The 21,234-nt window shown below is 38.6% G+C and overlaps 2 protein-coding genes across 3 annotated transcripts in view; one reads left to right on the top strand and one right to left on the bottom strand.

Annotated features, from left to right (window-relative positions):
- The window catches only part of IQGAP2 (IQ motif containing GTPase activating protein 2), a 288,002-nt gene that overhangs the window by 197,782 nt on the left and 68,986 nt on the right, over positions 1 to 21,234 (top strand). For both annotated transcript variants that reach the window (XM_025438205.3, XM_025438204.3), the window contains exons 13-14: positions 5,821 to 5,984; positions 20,536 to 20,626. In XM_025438205.3, the coding sequence (XP_025293990.3) occupies positions 5,821 to 5,984; positions 20,536 to 20,626 (255 nt within the window). The remainder of the gene's footprint in view (positions 1 to 5,820; positions 5,985 to 20,535; positions 20,627 to 21,234) is intronic.
- On the bottom strand, positions 9,967 to 17,013 carry F2RL2 (coagulation factor II thrombin receptor like 2). Its single transcript, XM_025438206.3, has 2 exons — positions 16,750 to 17,013; positions 9,967 to 12,493 (listed from the first exon to the last, which is right to left on the bottom strand). Exons 1-2 carry the CDS (start codon positions 16,811 to 16,813, stop codon positions 11,418 to 11,420), a joined length of 1,140 nt encoding a protein of 379 aa, XP_025293991.1. The 5' UTR covers positions 16,814 to 17,013; the 3' UTR covers positions 9,967 to 11,417.

Genomic DNA, 21,234 nt, shown 5'->3' with positions numbered 1-21,234 from the left:
AACCACATGGATGGAACTAGAGAGTATTATGCTAAGTGAAATAAGCCAGAGGAAGACAAATACCATGTGATTTCACTCATAGGTGGAATTTAAGAAACAAAACAGATGAACATATGGGAAGGGTAAAGAAAAAAAGGAGAGAGGAAAACAAGCCATAAGAGACTTCATGAGGAGCGCCTGGGTGGCTCAGCAGTTGAGCCTTTAGCTCGGGGCGTGATCCCAGGATTCTGGAATCGAGTCCTGCATTGGGCTTTTGCGAGAAGCCTGCTTCTCCCTCTGCCTGTGTCTCTACCCCTCCCTGTGTGTCATGAATAAATAAATAAAATCTTTTTTTAAAAAAGAGAGACACTGAATGATCGAGAACAAACTGGAGGTTGATGGAAGGAGGGAGGTGGGGGATGGGATAGATGAGTGATAGGTATTAAGGAGGGCACTTGTTATGATGAGCGCTGGGTGTTATATGTAAGTGATGATTCACTAAATTTTACTTCTGAAACCAATATTACAATATATGTTAATTAACAAAAGTTTAAATAAAAGCTTGAAACACTAAAAGAAAGTAGTGGGAGAACAAATAAAGAGCTCCATTCTGGTTGTGCTGTTTGATGTGGGAGACATCTTATGTAAGCAGTAGACATTCTAAACCCTCTGTTCTCCTTATATCTTATGTTTTTATTTTGGTCACCTTAATTGAGTATCTTTTTCCTAAAAGCCATCTTTTATTTACTTTTTTATGCAGATAGCTCAACAGATTCCTAGGCATAGAGTAAGTGCTTAATAAATGTTTAATAATTTCTCAAAAATAAACCTCTTTTCCCCTCAAAAAAAAAAAAAATAAAGAAGTGGGTCATAGACTGAAGCTCAGCAGTGGGATTATCCCTTTTCTTGTAAACAAAGGAAGTGATGCAGATGTGCCCAGGAGGCTTCTGGGTAGGTGTTTCAGCTCCCATGAGGTCATTTACTATGACCTCAGCAGCTTGTATTCTTAGAAACATACCAAACAAAAACTTGAACAAGTGATTTCAATCAAGTCAGCTGGAATGCAGTCATTCCCAGGTGATTGGCCGTTAGGAACACATATTCTCTTTCTCAGATGTAGTTCTGTTAAGATCATTTTTGGATGGGGTGTTTGAAAGTATTTAGAACAGTCTATGAAAGGGACCTTGTGTCTAGGGTATGATCTGAAGTATTCCGCTCTCTAGGTTATAATTTCTATGGTAAAATGGTGATACCTTGTGTGTGAATAGTACATACTTTCCTGAGTTCTTCAGTGTTTTGAGATAATGTAACTTGCATGTTAGAGAAGTATTTTTGCTTATTCTTCAAACAGATTGAAGTGTTATAATCTGGAATAATTTCTGGGCGTTTGAAATTGTCCCTTCTACAGATAAGTCTTTTCATTCTTAATGAGGTGGTGTTTATGGGTATCTATTCAGAATATACTTTGCTAAATATTTTTCTTTAATTTGAGCATCAAGAAGAAGATAGTTCTTATAAATTACAGTACTTACTGTTTCATACCATGTCATATTTGTAAAGTGTGTTTGAAAAATAGCTAACAAAATGGCAATAAGTTTGGCCTTAAAAATTTTTATTTTCTAAGCTTTCTGCTGGTTAATGTTTAGTTTCTTTACTAGTTTTTATCCATCAGCACTGACCAGGGAAGCACATACCCCTGTTAGTGTGTGTATGTGTGTGTGTGTGTATGTTCATAGACAGTTGACCCTTGAACAATGTGGGTTTGAACTGCACGGGTCCACTTATACTTGGATTTTTTTTCATCATTACAGTACTATAAATGTATTTTGTTTTCCATATGGTTTTCTTAACATTTTCTTTTCTCTAGTTTATTATAAGAACACTGTATGTAATACATAAAAACATACAAGATACTTGTTAGTTGACTATGTTATCAGTAAGGCTTCCTCCAATCAGTAGTAAGCAATTAGTAGTTAAATTTTGGGGAGTCAAAAGTTATACATGAATTTTTGACTGCATGAGGGATTGGTGCTCCTAACCCCCACATTGTTCAAGGGTCAACTGTATATTAAGTATATTCATGAATATACATACATACACTAGTATTTTATGACTGGCTGATAGTTTTTTTTTTTTTTTTTTTTTTTTATTCATGAGACACAGAGAGAGAGAGAGAGAGAGAGGCAGAGACACAGGCAGAGGGAGAAGCAGGCTCCATGCAGGGAGCCCGATGCGGGACTCGATCCCAGGTCTCCAGGATCGGCGCCCTGGGCCCAAGGCAGGCGCCAAACCGCTGCGCCACCCGGGCTGCCCTAGTTTATTTTTAATAATTAGGTGGTACTGAGAAGGGGCCTCCAAATAGATATCTTTTGCTAGAGTTGCAGAAACTTGTCAAATTCCATAGCTTGGCTTCTGTATTTTTCATTCCTGGACCTTATAGTCTATTTCCTAAGATCCTGTGGTGTGGTAGAGATGGTAGAAAGTTGAACTGGTGAATATGGTTATTCTTCTTTTGGTATATCCATGAATTAGGGCTCCAGATGTTATTTTACCAGGTAAAATGTTATGGAAACAACTTGTGATATTAATCAGCCATATTCAAATCTTAAAAATATCCTAAAACATTAGTGACTGTTTCATTAGTGACTGTGTTCATTTCTGTGGAGCCTACCTTACACTTCCAGCTACATGTAGCTACTTAATTTTTTTATTTTTATTTTTTTAATTTTATTTATTTATTCATGAGAGACACGGGGGGAGGGGGAGAGAGAGAGGGTGGGGGAGAGAGAGGCAGAGACCCAGGCAGAGGGAGAAGCAGGCTCCATGTAGGAAGCCCAAAGTGGGACTCGATCCTGGGACTCCAGGATCATGCCCTGGGCCAAATGCGGTGCTGAACCACTGAGCCACCCAGGCTGCCCTCATGTAGCTACTTTAATAATTAAAATTAGATAAAATTTAAAATTAAGTTCTTCAGTTGTAGTAGTCACATTTTAAATGCTTAGTACTTACATATGGCTAATAGCTACTATATTGAACAGGCCCGATAGAGAACATTTTCATCATCACAAAATGTTCTACTAGACACCATTGGACTCCATTGACCTGGAAATTCACTCTACTGGTCTATAGGGAATTGATTTTGAACTCTCTCTGTTTTGGCATCCTTTACAAAGTGATGAAGTAGAGTAATCAGAAGAATAGAAAGCATTGTAGAATGTAAAGGATAGAAGAATGTAATCCAAACGTCTTGGTACTTTAGTTTTCTTTTCTGTACATCTTTATGTTAAATTCTTCCAGCCCTGTTATTCTTTGGTTCCATCATCTACTATCTTGGCACTGCTGTCTAAGTGAGATTTACACTAGAAATTAGCATTCTTGTGCTACTTGTATGTAAAGTAGTCCTCCCATTTTATAACAGATTCATTGAGATATATATATATTCATATATCATAAAATTGACCTGTTTATGTGTTTTTATGGTGACTTTTATTGTGCTTAAAAAGTTTTACTACCATCACCACTGTATAAATTCAGAACATCTTCATCACCCCGAAAAGATACTTGGTACCCATTAGCAATCACTCCCTTTCCCCCTCTTCCTATCCCCCACCAACCACTAGTCTGCTTTGTTTCTATGGATTTTCCTATATTATGAATATTTCATATAAGTAGAATAATGTAACTAACGTGCCTTTTTATGTCTCCCTTCTTTCATTTAGCATTATGTTTTCAATGTGTCCGTGTCAAATACTTCCTATTCTTTCCTAGGTTAGGTAATATGCCATCCTATGGGTATACATTTTGTTCATCAGTTGATGGATATGTAGGTTGTTTCCACTTTTTAATTGTTAAAAATATTTTTATAAACATTCATGTGTAACTTTTTATGTCAACCTGTGGTTTCATTTCCCTTGAGTGTATGAACTTAGGAGTTTAACATTTTAAGGCACTGCCAGTTTACCAATATGACTGTACCATTTCCTGTTCCTACCAGCATTTTATGAGAGTTGCAATTTCATCACATCCTCACAACACTTGTTATTGTTTGTCTTTTCTATTACAGCCATCCTAATGAGTATTAAGTGATATCTCATTGGGATTTGGGTTTGCATTTTCTTAATAGATATTGATAATATCTATTAAGATATTATCTGATATTGAGTATCTTTTCATGTGATTACTAGCTATTTGTATATCTTCTCTCAAGAAGTATATTTCAAGGCCTTTATCCATTTTAAATTGGGTTTTTTTTTCATTGCTGAGTTATAAGAACTCCATACATACTTGGTATACTCGTATATAAGGTATAAAGTCTTTATCAGATACAGAGCTTGCAAGTATTTTCTCCCAGTCTGTAGATTTCTTCACTTTCTTTGGTGTTTATGAAGCACAGAAGTTTCAATTTTTACAACATCCCATGTATTTATCTTTTTCCTTAGCTGTGTTTCTGGTGTCACATTTAAACTTACTGCCCACCCCAAGGCCACAGACTTACTCCTGTTTTCTCCCTAAGTGTTACATAGTTTAAGCTTCTACACTTAAATCTGTGATCCATTTTAGGTTTGTTTTTTTTCTTGTTTTTTGTTTTTTTTGCATATGCTTTACTCTTATGCGTGTGGATGTCCACTTGTCCCAGTGCCATTTGTTATAAAGACTTAGATCTGTTGAGTTGTTTTGGCACTCTTGTCAAAAATCTATTGATTGGGATGCCTGGGTAGCTCAGTGGTTGAGCGTCTGCCTTTGGCTCAAGACATGATCCCAGTTTGGGGATGAGTCCCACATCAGGCTCCCTGTGAGGAGCCTACTTCTCCTTTGCCTGTGTCTCTGCCCCTCTCTCTCTCTCTCTCTGTCTCTCATGAATAAATAAATAAATATCTTTTAAAAAAAAAATGAACGACTAAGTTTAGGGCAGCCCAGGTGGCTCAGCGGTTTAGCTCCGCCTTCAGCCCAGGGTGTGATCCCGGAGACCCAGGATGGAGTCCCACATTGGGCTCCCTGAATGGAGCCTGCTCTGCCTGTATCTCTGCCTCTCTCTCTCTCTCTCTCTCTCTCTCTCTCTGTGTGTGTGTATTTTCATGAATAAATAATTAAATCTTTAAAAAAATCTATTGATCATAAATGCAAGGGTTTATTTCCTTTTTTTTTTTTTGCAAGGGTTTATTTCTGAACTCTAAATTCCTTTCCACTGATCTGTCCATCTGTCCTTATGCCAGTATCATGTGGTATTAACTGTAGCTTTGTAATAAGTTTTGAAGATGAGAACTCCCATTTTGTTGTTTTTTCAACATTGGTTATTCTTGGTTCCTTGCATTTACATATGGATATTAGATTCAGTTTGTCAATTTCTGTTTGAAAAAAAAAGGCAGCTGGGATTTTGATAGGGATTACACTGAATCTATAGATCACTTTGAAGACTATTTCCACCTTAACAGTATTAACTCTTCAGATCCATGAGCATAGGATGGTTTTCAATTTATTTAGGTCATCTTTAGTTTTTTTTTACATGGTGTTTCATAGTTTTCAGTGAACATGACTTGTGCTTCTTTGGTTAACTTTATTGCTCTGTTTTCCTTAAGTAATTATAATATGTGATTGGAACCCATCCCAAGTGGAATTTTCTCCTCAATTTCATTTATACACACTTACGTAATGTGTATAAATACAGTTGATTTTCCTACATTTATCTTGTATCCTGCAACCTTGCTGTGCTTGTTTATTAGCTCTTATGGTTTGTGTGGAGGGGGGCCCCATCCCCCTTTCTAACTTAATCTTTGTCATAGGTGATTCTAGAAAACTTACAATGTACTATGACTTAAAAGGAAAACTTTTTTTTTTCCATAGGAATTGTAGCTGTAGGACACATCAATGAAGCTATTGATGAAGGGAATCCTTTGAAAACTTTAGATACTCTGCTGTTACCTACTGCTAAGATTAAAAATGTGGACCCAGACTATGCCCAGCACTACCAGGATGTTTTATACCATGCCAAAACACAGAAACTTATGGTGAGTCTTAATAGGTTTGTTGCTTTTAACTTTATAGAGTGTTGGGGAAGGGGAGCTGGGAGGGAGGATTTTCTTTACTTGTTTTTCCTAAAGCTTATGAGCTGCTCGTCCCAGCAAATTGCCTATGGATCAAAATGGAAATAATAAGGCTGTTTTTATCCATGTGTCAAATGTGAGTAGGAAGCTGGTTCCAGAGCTAATTGCTACTTCTACTTTAACTAAAAACTCATCGCTGGGTGAATTCTTGTTCAGAGTTCAAGTCATTGGATATTTACTGAGCACTTACTGTATAGTACAGTGTATAGAATCTGATTGGGGGGGGAGTACAAAGAACACACAACACTTGAAGTTCTCTGTCCTTATCCTTAAGATGCTAAGAAACTGAGGCAGTGGGCAGTCTGGGTGCCTCAGCAGTTTAGCACCGTCTTCGGCCCAGGACGTGGTCCTGGAGACCCGGGATTGAGTCCACCCTTCATGGAGCCTGCTTCTCCCTCTGCCTGTCTCTCTCTCTCTCTCTCTCTCTGTCTCTCTCTCACTGTCTGTCTCTCATGAATAAATGAAATTTAAAAAAAAAGAAACTGAGGCAGTGAGCATTCTCATATAGTATAGTTAAATAGCAGTGAGATGAGTATATGTCAAAACAAGTCCTGTACAGAGTGGTTCAGAGACAGTGGATTGTTGTAGACTAGAGTCTCAAGAGGAGTGGTCATGGAGACAGAACAGGAGCTGTACCTGAAAGGGAAGGAGTAGCTGGTTAGGTGGGTAGGAAGCAGGATGGCGTAGGCAGGGAATAGGAGTGAGGAGTGTGTGAGCATGGTGTGTTCTCCACATGGGAGGAGACTGACCTGGGTACCGTCCCCTTAAAAAGAGAGGGTTTTTTCATCACTGCAGAGCTTAAACTGACCATGGGAGAAATTCTACAGACAGCCATTCTTGGAAGGGTACTGAAGGCAAAGTTGATGACTTGGTCTCTGACAGTGGAAGTGATGCTACGTGGGACCTACCCACTTGTAGCTATCATGTTGCCAGGTGCAAGCCAAACCTCAAAGAGGTGGATGTTTCCTCTGTGTAGGTCTTCACAACCCAGAGACAGTCTCATCTGAAACAGGAAAAACATATTTTCCTAGAGCAAACATTTATTGAGTACCTGCTATTTGCCATGCATGATATTAAATACTTGTATGTTTATTATCTCATATAGTTTTCATAATCATAACAACCATATGAGTGATCTATCTTTATTATCATCTTACAGATAATGGAATTTAGACTAAATAATTTGTCCAAAGCTATCCAAGAAGTAATTAGTTCTACAACCATGCCCTGGTGTGTCTGATTCAGAAACATATGTTATTGTGCATGGAGGCAGATGGAAAGGATGCTTATTCAACCATTTTAATAGCAAAAGACCCAAAACAATATAAATATTCATCAAGAGGGGGCCAGTTAAGTAAATTGCATTATATCCTTATAGTGAAATACTCTGCAGTCATTAAAAAGAATGAGTGAATTGGGACGCCTAGGTGGCCCAGCAGTTGAGCATCGTCTGCCTTTGGCACAGGGCATGATCCTGGGGAAAGGGGAAAGGGGCAGAAGAGGGAGAAAGAGAGAATCTCAAGCAGAGTCTCCACTGAGCACCAAGCCTGATGTAGGGCTCGATCTCATGACCTGAGCCAAAACCAAGGTTGGGTGCTTAACCAACTGAGCCACCCAGGTGCCCCTTTACATTTTTTAAAATGACAAAGACAAAAGAAATTCTAATTTAAAAATCCAGGTGAAGGGGCACCTGGGTGGCTCAGTGGTTGAGCATCTGCCTTTGGCTCAAAGCATGATCCTGGAGTCCCAAGATTGAGTCCCACGTTGGGCTCCCTACATGGAGCCTGCTTCTCCCTCTGCCTATGTCTCTTCCTCTGTGTGTGTGTGTGTGTGTGTCTCATGAATAAATAAATAAATTTTGAAAAAAAAAAGAATGGGAGAATCTATATTGGACAATCTTCAGTATATATCTCCTATATATATATATATATATATATATATATAGGAGATATATATATATATATATCATTAAGTCAAAAAAACATGTTTCTACATGCCTCAAAAATGAGATATACACTGATTGTAAGCATATGCTTGTATGTGCATAAAATATTTCTAGAAGAAAACCTGCCTCAAAAATGAGATATACACTGATTGTAAGCATATGCTTGTATGTGCATAAAATATTTCTAGAAGAAAACCACCTTCTGGAAGGTGACCTAGGAAGCTGGTTTACATGGGAGACTTTTTTTTAAAGATTTTATTTTAAATTATCTCCATACCCAACATGGGGCTCGAACTCACAACCATGAGATCAAGAGTCACATGTTCTACCAACTGAGCCAGCCAGGTGCCCTGGGAGACTTCATTTTTACTCCATTGTTGTGCTGTTTGGATTTCATTTTTTACAGAGTGCATATATTACATCCTGAATGTTTCTAAACTTAAAAAACAAAACAAAAAGCAGTGTAAACAACTCAAAAATGCTGTTTCCCCCCATAATTTAGTTTGAAATAGGACCTACCGGCCCAGTCAAGGTGTTCCTTTCAAAGCAGCCAACTTCCATGTAAGTTATTAGAAATATTTTGTCATGGGATGCGTAGGAGGCTCAGGGGTTGAGTGTCTGCCTTTGGATCAGGTCATGATCCTGAGGTCCTGGGATCAAGTCCCGCATCAGTCTCCCTGTGAAGAAAAAAATTATATTATTTGTATTGTCTGTATAAAGTTTGTGTGAAAGTATACAGCTGTTAAAGATCACAATGGGAAGGAGCCTCGGTGTCCATCGAAAGATGAATGGATAAAGAAGATGGGTATATGTATACAATGGAATATTCCTCAGCCATTAGGAACGACAAATACCCACTATTTGCTTCGACATGGAGGGACCTGGAGGGTATTATGCTGAGTGAAATAAGTCAATCAGAAAAGGACAAACATTATATGGTCTCATTCATTTGGGGAATATAAAAATTAGTGAAAGGGAATAAAGGGAAAGGAGAGAAAATGAGTGAAAATATCAGTGAGGGTGACAAAACATGAGACACACCTAACTCTGGGAAATGAACAAGGGGTAGTGGAAGGGGAAGTGGGCAGGAGGTGGGGGTGACTAGGTGATGGGCACTGAGGGGGGCACTTGGCGGGATGAGCACTGGGTGTTATGCTATATGTTGGCAAATTGAACTCCAATAAGAAAATTTTTTTAAAAAATCACAGTGGATAGGGCTTGCATGGAACTTATAGCCAGGTTTAAGAAAGACTGAGGACAATGATGTAAGTTGTTGAGAATTCTTGATCCTTGTTAACAGTATTTCAAGTGGAACCTTCCTGGGCACCAAATTCCTTTTGTCTCATGGAGAAAAGTTGGGTAATGGGCATGTTAGCACATACTTAGCAGAAATCACATTTTCTATGTTCACTAGACATAGTAAATTCTGAGCTATTTTAAAATCAAAAACTTTCCTTGAGAATTTATGAATTAGACCTATAAAAAGTTTGGTTTTACTACTTGTATATTTCATGTGTAAGAGATGTGTGCTTTTAACAAGTCAGTATTGCTGCATTTTTCCCCCTGTGTGGAACTGTATTACACTTGATGACTTTATTTGCAGAAACCAATTGCTTTCATTGAAGTTTCATCATGTTAAAATTTATTATAGATTTCTTTTTCTTTCTAAAAGATTTTTTTAATTTGAAGTAATCTCTACACCCAACATACCTCTATAACCAACAGGAGACTCAGACTCACAACCCAGGGATCAAGAGTCTCATGCTCAACCTACTGAGCCAGCCAGGCACCCTTAGGTTTCTTTTTCTTGATCACTGTAGTGTTTAACTGATTTTTTTTCTTCATGTAACCACATACCTACTGTAAAAGATCTTCATGTGTGTGGTTTTTGCAAGTTCTTTACCTAAATCCAATGAAATAGGAAACTGCACAATAAAAACATGCATTTAAAATTCTTTATTGTTTTGATAATTATTACAAAGTATACAAAGTATATAGTCTATGCACATTCCCATAAACTTGAACATTTATGTCAATAGTCCTTCATACCCTTAACCACATTATCCCATCTTCTATCTAATCCCTAAACTGAAAGAAATGTCATTGACTTACAGGAATATACTGGGCATTTATAACAAACTATTTCCCCATGAAAAACTACATATGAGGAAAAAATATTGAAGGTATTATTTTAGACTTCTAAATGACTTCATGAATGTGTTCTAGTTTAGCTTATTTTTTTTTACATGCCCAACTAAAAATGATGTCCCACGTCATACAGAGTACCTTGCCTTCTCAGTAAGAATTGAATGAGCTCTCAGATGCTTAGATGTTTTGGAATTTCATTTGTTCACTCAGCAGCGTGATATACAAAGCATGGGTCTGGACTCCACAGACCCTGAGAAGACTTGGGTCTACAAGAAGCTAAAGAAGGAAGAGGATGAGCCCCTTCTTTACATGGTGCTTAATAAGTGTTAATGAAATTAATATCTGCGTGTAAAGAAACTACATCTAAGTGTCAGAATAAAAATACAAGAAAGGGAGATGAGAAAAAGGAACTCCTAGTTTGACAGCAAGAAGAACAGTCCTTCAAAGGCTTTAAGAGATGAAAAGAATTAAGGCAAACATGTTAAAAATAGCTTTACAGTTGGAGGCAAGAGCAAAGAGCAGAGAAATCGGGATTACAGCAAAGCAAGAAGTTTGGCCAGTGCCATCTTGGCAGGCACGGTTTGTTGGGAAGCAAAGTTGGAAAGTTATTCCTGAATGCCAAGCAAGAGATTTATAGTTTATCCCAATGCAGTGGACAGTCAGTGGCAGTTTTTGAACTGGGGATTTTGAAGGATGTGCTCAGTCTGCTCTCTGAAGAAGATTGCTCTGGCAGTGGCCGATGAAATGGAGGATAGGCTGGCAGTGAAGAGAATGGCAAGAAGCCAATGGTGGGACTAAGATAATGGACCCCAGTGATAAAAATCCCTCAGAGTGAACTGGCGAGGCAGCCACCAGCAATGAGTGTCAAAGGAGACAGAAGAACTAAAAATGATGCCAGATATTGAAAACAGATCTTAGCTTCTCCCTGTGCTTCATCCTATTCCACCTCCTCCGCCAAGACATCTAGAGTAGAAACCTCATGAAGCTTGGAAGACAGAGATGTAAAGAGCATGAAGTACCAGTCAGGCGAGTGTGTCAGTTGACCTAAGGAAAATGGTGATATCTTTTCTCCTGTAGTGACATCCTTAAAACACTTTCAAAGTATTAATGTAAAATAATGCTTTTATAGTGTTTTACTCTGCAGCAGTATTTCTTAGGAGCTGAAAAATGGAGCTGCAGGATCGAACCCCTTGCACTAGGCATATGTTATCCCAAGAATGTATGTTTTCAGAGAGCCTTCATTACTAAGATGATTTCACCATTGTAAGGTAAACGGTGGAGTGATCTATGATTTTTGACATTAGAAAATAAAGGAGTGGATCTAGGCAACTATTTAGGCTCCCAAGGCACAAAGCTATGAGATAGATAAAATATAAGCCATCAGTGTTGTTGTAGTAGTAGTTGGCATGGTGAATAATAAGTATAATATTGCTTGGAGCAAAGCAAATGGTAAAAATCACAAGAACAAGGAGACTCGCCTTAACATAGCACAACCATCTGTCATCATAGGCATTAAGTGTCTGAATGATGGCTGTATAGCAGTAGATAATGACCACAAAGGGAATTAAGAATCCAAAGAATGCCAAGGAGATGAAGTAGTAGAGTTGGAAGGGAGACGAGGACTCGCATGTGTTGTGGACATCATGGCAGGTTTTGATGTCTTGCTGGACAAGATAATACTCTTGCTTCAGGATGAAGAATGGCAGCATGTATAAGAAAACTGTTGCCCACACAAATCCACACGTTAGGAAGGCATAGTAACGCTTGGGCAGCACTCGGTAAGTAAAAGGATGGACAATGGCTAGGTAGCGGCTGATACTAATGCAGGCGAGGAGCAGAATGGAGCAATACATGTTGCCATAGAAGATGACTGTGGTGGCCCGGCACATGACTTCTCCAAATACCCAGTTGTTCCCATTGAGGTGATAAGCTATCTTAAATGGCAGTGTGACACAAAAAAGAAAGTCTGCAATGGCCAAGTTGGTGTAGAAGATGGTCATACAGATGGATCTGGTCCTGAAGAAGAGCCTCCACAGGGTCACCACATTGGCTGGCACACCTACGACAAACACCAGGATGTAGATGGCAGGTATCAGTTTGGTACTTAAGGAGCTTCTCAGGTACCCCATGGTAGCATTATTCACCTGAAGATTTGAAACACTTTCTTCAGGACACTTAAATTTTATAGTTGTGGTAGTTCCTTCTGTCCAGCCTTCTATGGCAGAAAGGGGGAACTCTTCAAAAGAATTTGAGGGAGCCCCACGGAAGGTCTTGATAGGTAAGGTCGGTTCTGCCAAGTTGTGTACGTCATTTTCCATGCCTGCAATTGAGAAGACGTATTAACATGGATCATTGCTGGGCCCATAGTTATGGTTCAGGAGATAGGAAAACTAAGTCTTAGGCTGCATAATTTCTGTAGTTTTAGAATTGAGTATCATTTTCATTTTTAAAAATCACTATAAAGGATCCCTGGGTGGCGCAGTGGTTTGGCGCCTGCCTTTGGCCCAGGGCGTGATCCTGGAGACCCGGGATCGAGTCCCACGTCGGGCTCCCGGTGCATGGAGCCTGCTTCTCCCTCTGCCTATGTCTCTGCCTCTCTCTCTCTCTGTGTGACTATCATAAATAAATAAAATTTAAAAAAATAAAATAAAATAAAAAAATAAAAATCACTATAAATCAGGTACGGGAATGCATTTAGTATGTGTCATATGCCCAGCACTGTGATAGCCCATGCAGGAACGAAAACTAGAAGGCAACTCCTTGCGTGTAGGAAGTTTATAATGCTGCCAGAGGAAACAGCAACAGCACATCAGACCTCCACAGGCCAATGTCATACTCACTATAAGTCGTACAGGTATTCAGACAGTGGTAAAAAGATTTAAAAGTTTAAGCAGAATATCAAGGAAAAAATGAATGTGAGCAAAGATGAGTGAGGCTCCTAAAGAGATGGAAATTAATAGATGAGTAAGAATCTGGTAGGTGATATCTGGACAGAGACATAGAATAGGCTGGTATGGGATGTGGGAATGTCAGATAAATTCATTCAAATGTTTATTGCATACTAATATGCCAGTGATAGAGTTTTAAATAAACTCTATGGCCTGTCTTCAACTGTCAGACTAGTGGAAAAGATGCACAAAATCTTGCTGTCAGATGCTCTCAAGGCACACCTGAGAAGTGAAAGAGGAGGTTACAGCTAAATCTCTGAAGGGCCTCTAAACTACCCTAAGAAGTGATGGCCCATTCCTAGATGCTGGGGTTATTCACAGACAAAATTGTGAATAGAGGCATGGCCAATATGGTAGACAGTACGATGGGCCCCCAAGATTCCTCCTGCTAATGCCTGGAACCTTTGAATATGTTATTTTATATGACAAAAGGGACTTTACAGATGTGATTTATGATCTTCAGATGGCATGAGTATCCTGGATTGGCTGAGTGGGCCAGATGTAATCATAAGACTCCTTATAAGAGGGAAGCAAGAGAGTCATTGTCAAATATTTAAAGGTGATGTGCTGCTGGCTTTGACGATGAAAGAAGGAGCCATAAATGAAGGAATGCGTGTGACTTCTAGAAGCTGAAGAAGGCAAGAAAATAGATTCTCTCCTCGAGCCTCCAGAATGAACACAGCCTTGCTGACACCTTGATTTCAGGACTTGTGGCCCCCAGAAATATAACTTGTATTGTTTTAAGCCACTAAGTTTGTGGTAATTTGTTCTATCAGCAATGACATGCTAATATAACCGTGATTTGATTTACATTTAAGATGACTTTGGTGACAGTGTAGAAAACAGATGGAAAAGGTAAGAAATTAGAGGGAAGGAGGACTGAGTTGGAGCCTACTGTAGTCATTCAAACTCAAGGTGGACAGTAACAAATTAGAGCAATGGCAGTAGAAAAGCAAAGATGAACACTTGGAACTGATGGTGGCTCCAAGGAACTTGGCATCCAGTGGGCTCCAGTGGCAATGAGGGAGAGGCAGGAAGCAAAAATGATTTGGAAGTTTCTGCTTTAGAAGATGTTGGGGAAGGGATGGGACAAGGACATGAGTAGAGGAGACAAAGGAAGAAAAATGAGAAGATGGACATAGAGAACGTGGTCAAATAACATCATAACGTTGTATGGGTGACAAATGATAATCACACCATACAATGTGTAGGACTGTTGAATCTCTGTGTTGTTCACTTGAAACCAATGAAACCAAAGTCAACTATACTTCAATTTAAAAAACTAAAGAAAAAAATTGGAAATGGAACAAAAAGGAATAGAGACATAACATTATTCTATGTCCTATAAATGGTGGGCATTGGTTGGCAGGCTAATTTTAATAATCCTAATACAAGAGCAGTTTCAAAAGCGCACAATAGACCTTAATACTCAAACCTAATTCTCATTAAATAATTCTTCCATAAATTAGTCTTTGATATGTACAGAAAGTAGATCCTCTGAAATTTCTGAGATAGATCTTGATGCTGAATACAAATGTCATACGAATTTAAAAATGCCATTGCTCTGCCAGTTAGGTCTTTTCGTATGACCTCTGAATTCTTACATGTTGAATACTTGGGGTTAGTGATGAGTAAGGTGGTTCTCATTCAAAGCCAGTTTCTCTTCCTGCTTTAATCTCTAGCAGTTCGCCCCCAGGTGAAATTGAAGCCTTCCTCATAACCCTGAGATTGCACAAACAGAATTCAGTGTATAAAACAGTGTTGCCTGAACAAGTAGGGACAGGGAATTGCTCAGGTGTCATTTAAGGGAAGATAGACTAAAGAAAAAAATCTGAATAGTGTTCTTCTGTGCCTGTGAACTTTGAAAGTATGTGGCATGTCACTTGAGTTCAGCCACACGAATCCTTTCTCGGGTTTGCATTTTGGAAAATGCTTAAATTTGACATCACCCATAGAGAAGTGCCTTGGGAAGTAGGCACAAAGCTGGAAGACAGTGGCTGGGGAACATGGTGTACGAGATATTTCCTTTCAAGATCTGATAAGAGAGTTGTTGATACGAAGTGTTTGTTAGTTTTCAGAAAATTCCTGTGGTTGAGCAAGACATGGTGCCTAAAAGCATGGTAAACAGTGACTCTGTGAAAAAGTCTTGATTCTTTTTTCCATGAGAATTCCAGATCTGGTTCAGTGTGAACAAGTCTTTTATTCCTTAGAGAGTAGTGTGACTTAATAGTCCTCACTGTTAAATTTTACATAGTTTTTTTAAAAAATTTCTTTGATTTCTTAATACAGGCTTACATTTGGCATAATGTTTCTGAAATGTTTTTAACTTGGGATAAGGCCTTAGACAGAGGACCAGACTTCACCCTCTAGATGATGGGTTCTTCGCTCACATTTCTCCCACCCTACAGAAGAAAGCACATGCACTGCCCATTCCTTTGTCACCTTTAAATGCCCCCTGTTCACCTCTACAAACCCCCACCAATGTCTTGCAGGAACCGCCACCAACATCTTGCAGGAACCCCCTTCACAAACTTTTCTTTTCCTTTTCTGCTGTCTTTGGGTTCATTTACAGCCAGAAGGAACAGTCAGTTATCCTATTCACGAATCTCACATGTGCTCTTGCGCTGAGTGGGTTTTCTTAGCGCTTCCCTACAACCACCTTGGTGATTGAAGCAACATTCTTTATGGAGGTTTGGTTTTGTTACATTTTTATTTATTCTACTTCATCATCTTCTCTCACCCCAGTTCTCCCGCTCCTAACAACATTGGCTGGAAAACAACCTGATAGTAAAAGAATTATGGGTAGATCTATGACAAACTGGTTTGTTTTGGAGTAAGCAGGAGGCTGACATTGTGTTGAGCAGAAGAGGAAACAAGAGTTGAATAAAAATATTTGGGAGATATCATTTCTAAAACTAAAAGATCTTGTGAATGTAGGGAAGACTCCATGATAAAACAAAGTCAAAAAAAAAAAAAAGGTATGTCATTAAAGAAATATTGACTTGTCAGCCTTACTTATTCTAAAGAAAGACCACTCATTCTTTCTGGGAATATTTATGTTTCTCCCATTTGTGCTTCAAGAGAATGTATAAACATAGGATTTTTTTAAATATCTGGAAAAGGTACTATCTTTGCTGAATCAGAGGAAATTCTTAGAAAATCAGAATCTTCTCACAAAGAAATTTGATTCTTAATTCTAGAGATCTAAAATCTTGACCATGCCACAAATTTTTAAATCTAAGCAGAAAGGACTAGTCTTTGATAAAATGTGAATAGAGTAAACAAGCCGTAGCTATCCACTTCCATGATTCTACCTTTTCTTTTTAAGGTTTTATTTATTTATTCATGAGAGACACAGAGGCAGAGACTCAGGCAGAGGGAGAAGCAGGTTCCCTGTAGGGAGCCCGATGTGGGACTCGATCCCGGGGCTCCGGGATCACGCCCTGAGCCAAAGACAGATGCTCAACTGCTAAGCCACCCAGGCATCCCTGATGCTACCTTTTAATAACAAACATTAAAGTGTGCCTTTTGGGTTGCAGATTGCATGACACGCAAAGAAAATTGGATGCAGTTCATTCTCGTTACACAAACCAGCACCCCCAACACACCCCATGAGAAAAGAGCTTACCGCTTTGACAAAAAATGGGTGACAGAAGCATCAGTCCAGCAGCTACAAAGATGAGGGCTTTCATCTTGGTGACCTGAATCCCGTTTCCCAAACGTTATTAAATGTATAAACTAGGGAGCCCGGCTGCACATCAGTTTCTTGTGTTAACAGCAAATGGAAATCTCGTTCTCTCCTTAAAATGTGCTGTCCTGTGCTCTGCAGGCTGGGAAGCTTGCCCGGGTCCTCTGGAGGGAAAGGGTGTGACAGGACTCGTTGCAGTGCGCATGACTCAGGCTGAGCCTCTGAGCACATTACTTTATCCCTGGAGAAAATCCTTTAACTCTTACCCACCTCTAATAATCTGTTCTGAGTAGATGCTGGAAGGTAATAGACAGTCCTTTACAGAAGTAAGCTGATGATGGATGTTGAGTAGCAGTTAGTTTTGACTCTGTCACCTATCTCATTTTTATGCATTTAAAAAACACTGTTCCAGGGGGTAATTTCTTCTCAGTAATGAAGCTGTCAGAAATTATCCTTTCCTTATCCTTCCAGCTCTTTCGAATCTTAATGCTTAAACTCATTACATAATTATAAATAAAATGAATCATGAAAAGCAAGCATTTTTTAGGAAGTGAAATTTAAGAGCTTGATTACTTTGAAAATTCTCCATCAGTGTCACATCGGTCTGAATTTGTCATTACTCCTTGGCCAGATTTGGTTCTATGGTGTTTTGTTTTGCCATAACTCAGCACACTCTGAGCTGTTGGTTAACTCTATAGGATCAGGCAAGGGTGGCAGCAGGCAAGGGGAGAGGGGTGGTGGGTGGAGGCGGTGTTAAATAATACTTGGTTAAACTGAAATCATGATACAGCATTGAATGCAGAGGACTCTGTTTATTCCATGGTTGTTGGTGAGGTCTATAATGAGCTTTTTTTTAATTGTGGCAAAATATGTGTAACATACAATTTACTATCTTAATCATTATTAAATGTACAACTCAGTAGTATTTAGTACGATCACGTTGTTACACAATATATTAGCTTTTATGAGTAGTTATTTCCTGGAGGATATGATTTAATATGTAGTAAAAAGAAAAAAAAAAGAACTGCATTGTAACAGATTTTTCTGTAATTAACACAACTTAAGGTTAAACCCTAAGCCAAACAATCCAACAGCATTTTGCATATAAAATGTAGCAAGAATCAGAAAATACAGGTTTCACGTGAGACTTACAGGCTGTCGGATAAGCCGGGAAGGAGTTGATCTGTGTAAACTTTTCACACTTGATTAAATTTCATCACACCAAGAGTTTTACAATAAAAACTCAGTGTCTAAAAGCACTCGGGTGGCTCAGTGGTTGAGCGTCTGCCTTTGGCTCACTCAGGTCATGATCCTGGGGTCCTGGAATCAAGTCCTGCATCAGGCATCTCAGAGAGAGAGAGCCTGCTTGTCCCTCTGCATATGTCTCTGCCTCTCTGTGTGTCTCTCATGAATGAATGAATGAATGAATGAATGAATAAATAAATAAATAAATAAAATCTTTTAAACAAAATTCAGCATCTAATATTTTAGCTACATAATATATGATAACAGAAGCTGAGATTGAAAGCTATTTTATTGTGGAAATAATAACCAAAATGCCACAAAATATTGAAAAGCATACTTTTTTGTATAATTAAAATTGTCTAGGACTCACAAAATTCAGGAATTTATGACTTAATTTACAGATGACCTAGCTTCTCTTTACTGAATCCATTTGTAGCTCATACATTGAATCTGGCTCTTAAGCTAGAGATGGAGCCCTGACCATCCTATAAATACAGTTCCAGTCTTTTGGTAAACAATGTAAAAAGGAGACCTTAAACTGGTAGAGTTTGGTTTTCACTCCTGGTTTTGTATTTAACTCTAGCATCCTTTAGTGTAATGAGTCATGATTTAAACTGTTGACTTAAATTCATTTGATTTGTCAAGTTTCTCTTTGGTTTGCTGTATAAAATAGATTCTTTAAGCTTTTAAGTGGGATTGTAACTTCCCTCTCATATGGGCAAAAGTTTGTATGGTGCTTCTTCTACGGTGATAAGTTACGAAGGAATTTGGTAAATAGTCTTCAAAAAACTGAGACAGATGTAAATGAACTTGTATGGAATGTAGTTTTTAGGCTGTACTTGGGAGGAGTGTTTAGGTTCTCTTTGACCCTGGAAACAGAATAAAAGAGCTCCTTCTCCCCTGTCTCATCAGTCTTCCTCTAGTCTTCAACTTCCGATCTTCCTGATTGAATCCTTCCCATCCATTCTCTTAAGAAATGGAGACTCGCTCACAGGTGACAGTTCCCATGTGGCAGATCTAGCAAGAGATGATTGCAGAAGCAGGTGCCAAGCCCTCCACAATGGTCTCCATTTGCCCAGATGTTACAGGATGAAATAATAGGTTCTTTGTCTCATTTTCAGAGTGCTTTCCACATACATTATTTCAAGTTAGTCTCTGAGGGGAATAGTATTGAAGCCTGCTGGAGGAGCTGGTGAATGTTCTTTCTCCTTCCTGCAACCCATCCATCCATCATGAGTCCAAAATGATGGAACTGGCTCTCCATAGTTCTGATGAGCTACTTTTCTGTTCATCACAGCTTGCTTTTGCATTTAGCACATGACACTTTATACTACACATGGGCAAATGTCCTCACTATTTAAAAATGTCTCTTCTTCCCTAAAATTATTTAATTTCTACTGAAAATATTTACTTGTAATCTTGGGCAAGTTTATGTAATCCTGACAGTTGCTGTCTGGAAGTCCCATTTAATTACATTATATGCCAGCACCATATTTGTAGTTTGATCATCAGATTCAACCCAAAAGTTAAAAAAGATAATTCAATACCTTTTCATTGCTTTTATCACTTCCATTCTGTATCTGTTCTTAGCTACTATTTCTCCCTCTGTAATTCATCCCTACTGTAAATTAATCCTTCCTTATTTCTAGATCATGTATCTATAGCTATTATTGCCCTGATCATGTTATAATTATTTTTTTGATAAATATATCTTTTCTACTAAACTGTTAGCTCCTTAAGGGTTGCATTTTTGTTTGGTTGGTTTTTTACTCTGGTTTTGTCTCTATGTCTGATAAATGTCAATTATCATTGTGTTTCCCCCAAATTTAAAGTATCCTGTGGTACTCCAGGCCACCTTGGGAGCCACAGTTAGTGATTAAGGGAGAGAATACTCAGAAAAGGCTCTTGAATTAAGGCCAGAGTGGTAAGAAAGAATCAACAGCCACACAGCTGGGCTAGAATGTTGGGATCTGAAGGAGGCTGATGTGCAGGTCTGGGACAGGCAGTAGAGGAACATGAGTGAAGCCTGTAGGACTGGATTATTAGATCCCTACAGTCCCTGGGAAGGGAGTTTCGTTTTCTTCTAAGTGCAGGGGGAACTCTGTGGAGGAGTTTAAGCAGAGGGATCATCTGCTTCTCTGTAGAGGACCACTATAGTTGAGGGCAGTGATGGAAGCAACAAAAACAAATAGACCAACGCACCTGTCAAGGTGAGAGATGATGGTAGGCTGGACTAAAGGGGTGGCAGTGGAAAAGGGAGGAGAGGTTGGATTTGGGGGTTATTTCATTAATAGTTTGTACAGTATATGACAGTTCTTGGTAGCTGATGAATGAGAGTTTGTGGAAACTATTAAAATGGCTCTTGAAAAAAAATTTAAAAAATAAAAAATAAAAAAATAAAATGGCTCTTGAAAAGCAGTTATTGATTCTGTTTAATCATCATTCACTGTTCTTTCTTTTATTCTATGACAATACTTCCAGGACTCTGAAAGTGTTTCCAAAGTTCTTTGGCTGGATGAGATACAGCATGCGGTCAATGAGGCCAACATGGACAAGGACAAAGCAAAACAGTGTAAGCCCTCACCCCCTTTTGCTGGCCCAGTGTGCCTTGCTGGTTATGCCACTGAATTATTATTTTTTATTTTAGTAATTTTTAAAATTATGTAGTTTAAATTTCTGACAAGACTTGGACCCTTAGCGATTTCAGTTGTTGAGTGTATGTACAAAAACAAGATTCATTGTGGTGGCACTGTTTTCAGTGATTAGATGCTAACTCTGACAAAATCTGAGGATGTTACTGAATGAATCCAGTAAGCAAAAAGTGGTTTCTAAACTCTCAAATTTATAGTTTTATCAAGCCCTGTTTTAATTTTGGTTCTTAGGACACAAGCCCAGTCTGCTTAGTAATGCCTGTCCTCCCTACCATGCCTTCCATTGTATTAGTCAGGATTTTTCAGAGAAACAGAGCTATATAAATTTTTTTTCCTCTGGAAAAAAAAGCAGAGCAACATATAAAGACTTTGTATATATGTGTGTTTGTGAGTGTGTAGATAAATAGTTGTTTCTCTGAAAAGTATGTCGTACCTATATACACACACATATATAGTGAAAGAGAAAGGAGGAGATTTATTTTAAGGAATTGGCTCATGCAGTTGTGGAGAGGCTGATGAGTCCAAAACC

This window comes from Canis lupus, chromosome 3 (assembly GCF_003254725.2).
Source record: "Canis lupus dingo isolate Sandy chromosome 3, ASM325472v2, whole genome shotgun sequence".
NCBI classification, from domain to species: Eukaryota; Metazoa; Chordata; class Mammalia; order Carnivora; family Canidae; genus Canis; species Canis lupus.
The sequence above is the reverse complement of the archived record's forward strand: the minus strand, read 5'-3'. Positions and strand labels throughout refer to the sequence as shown.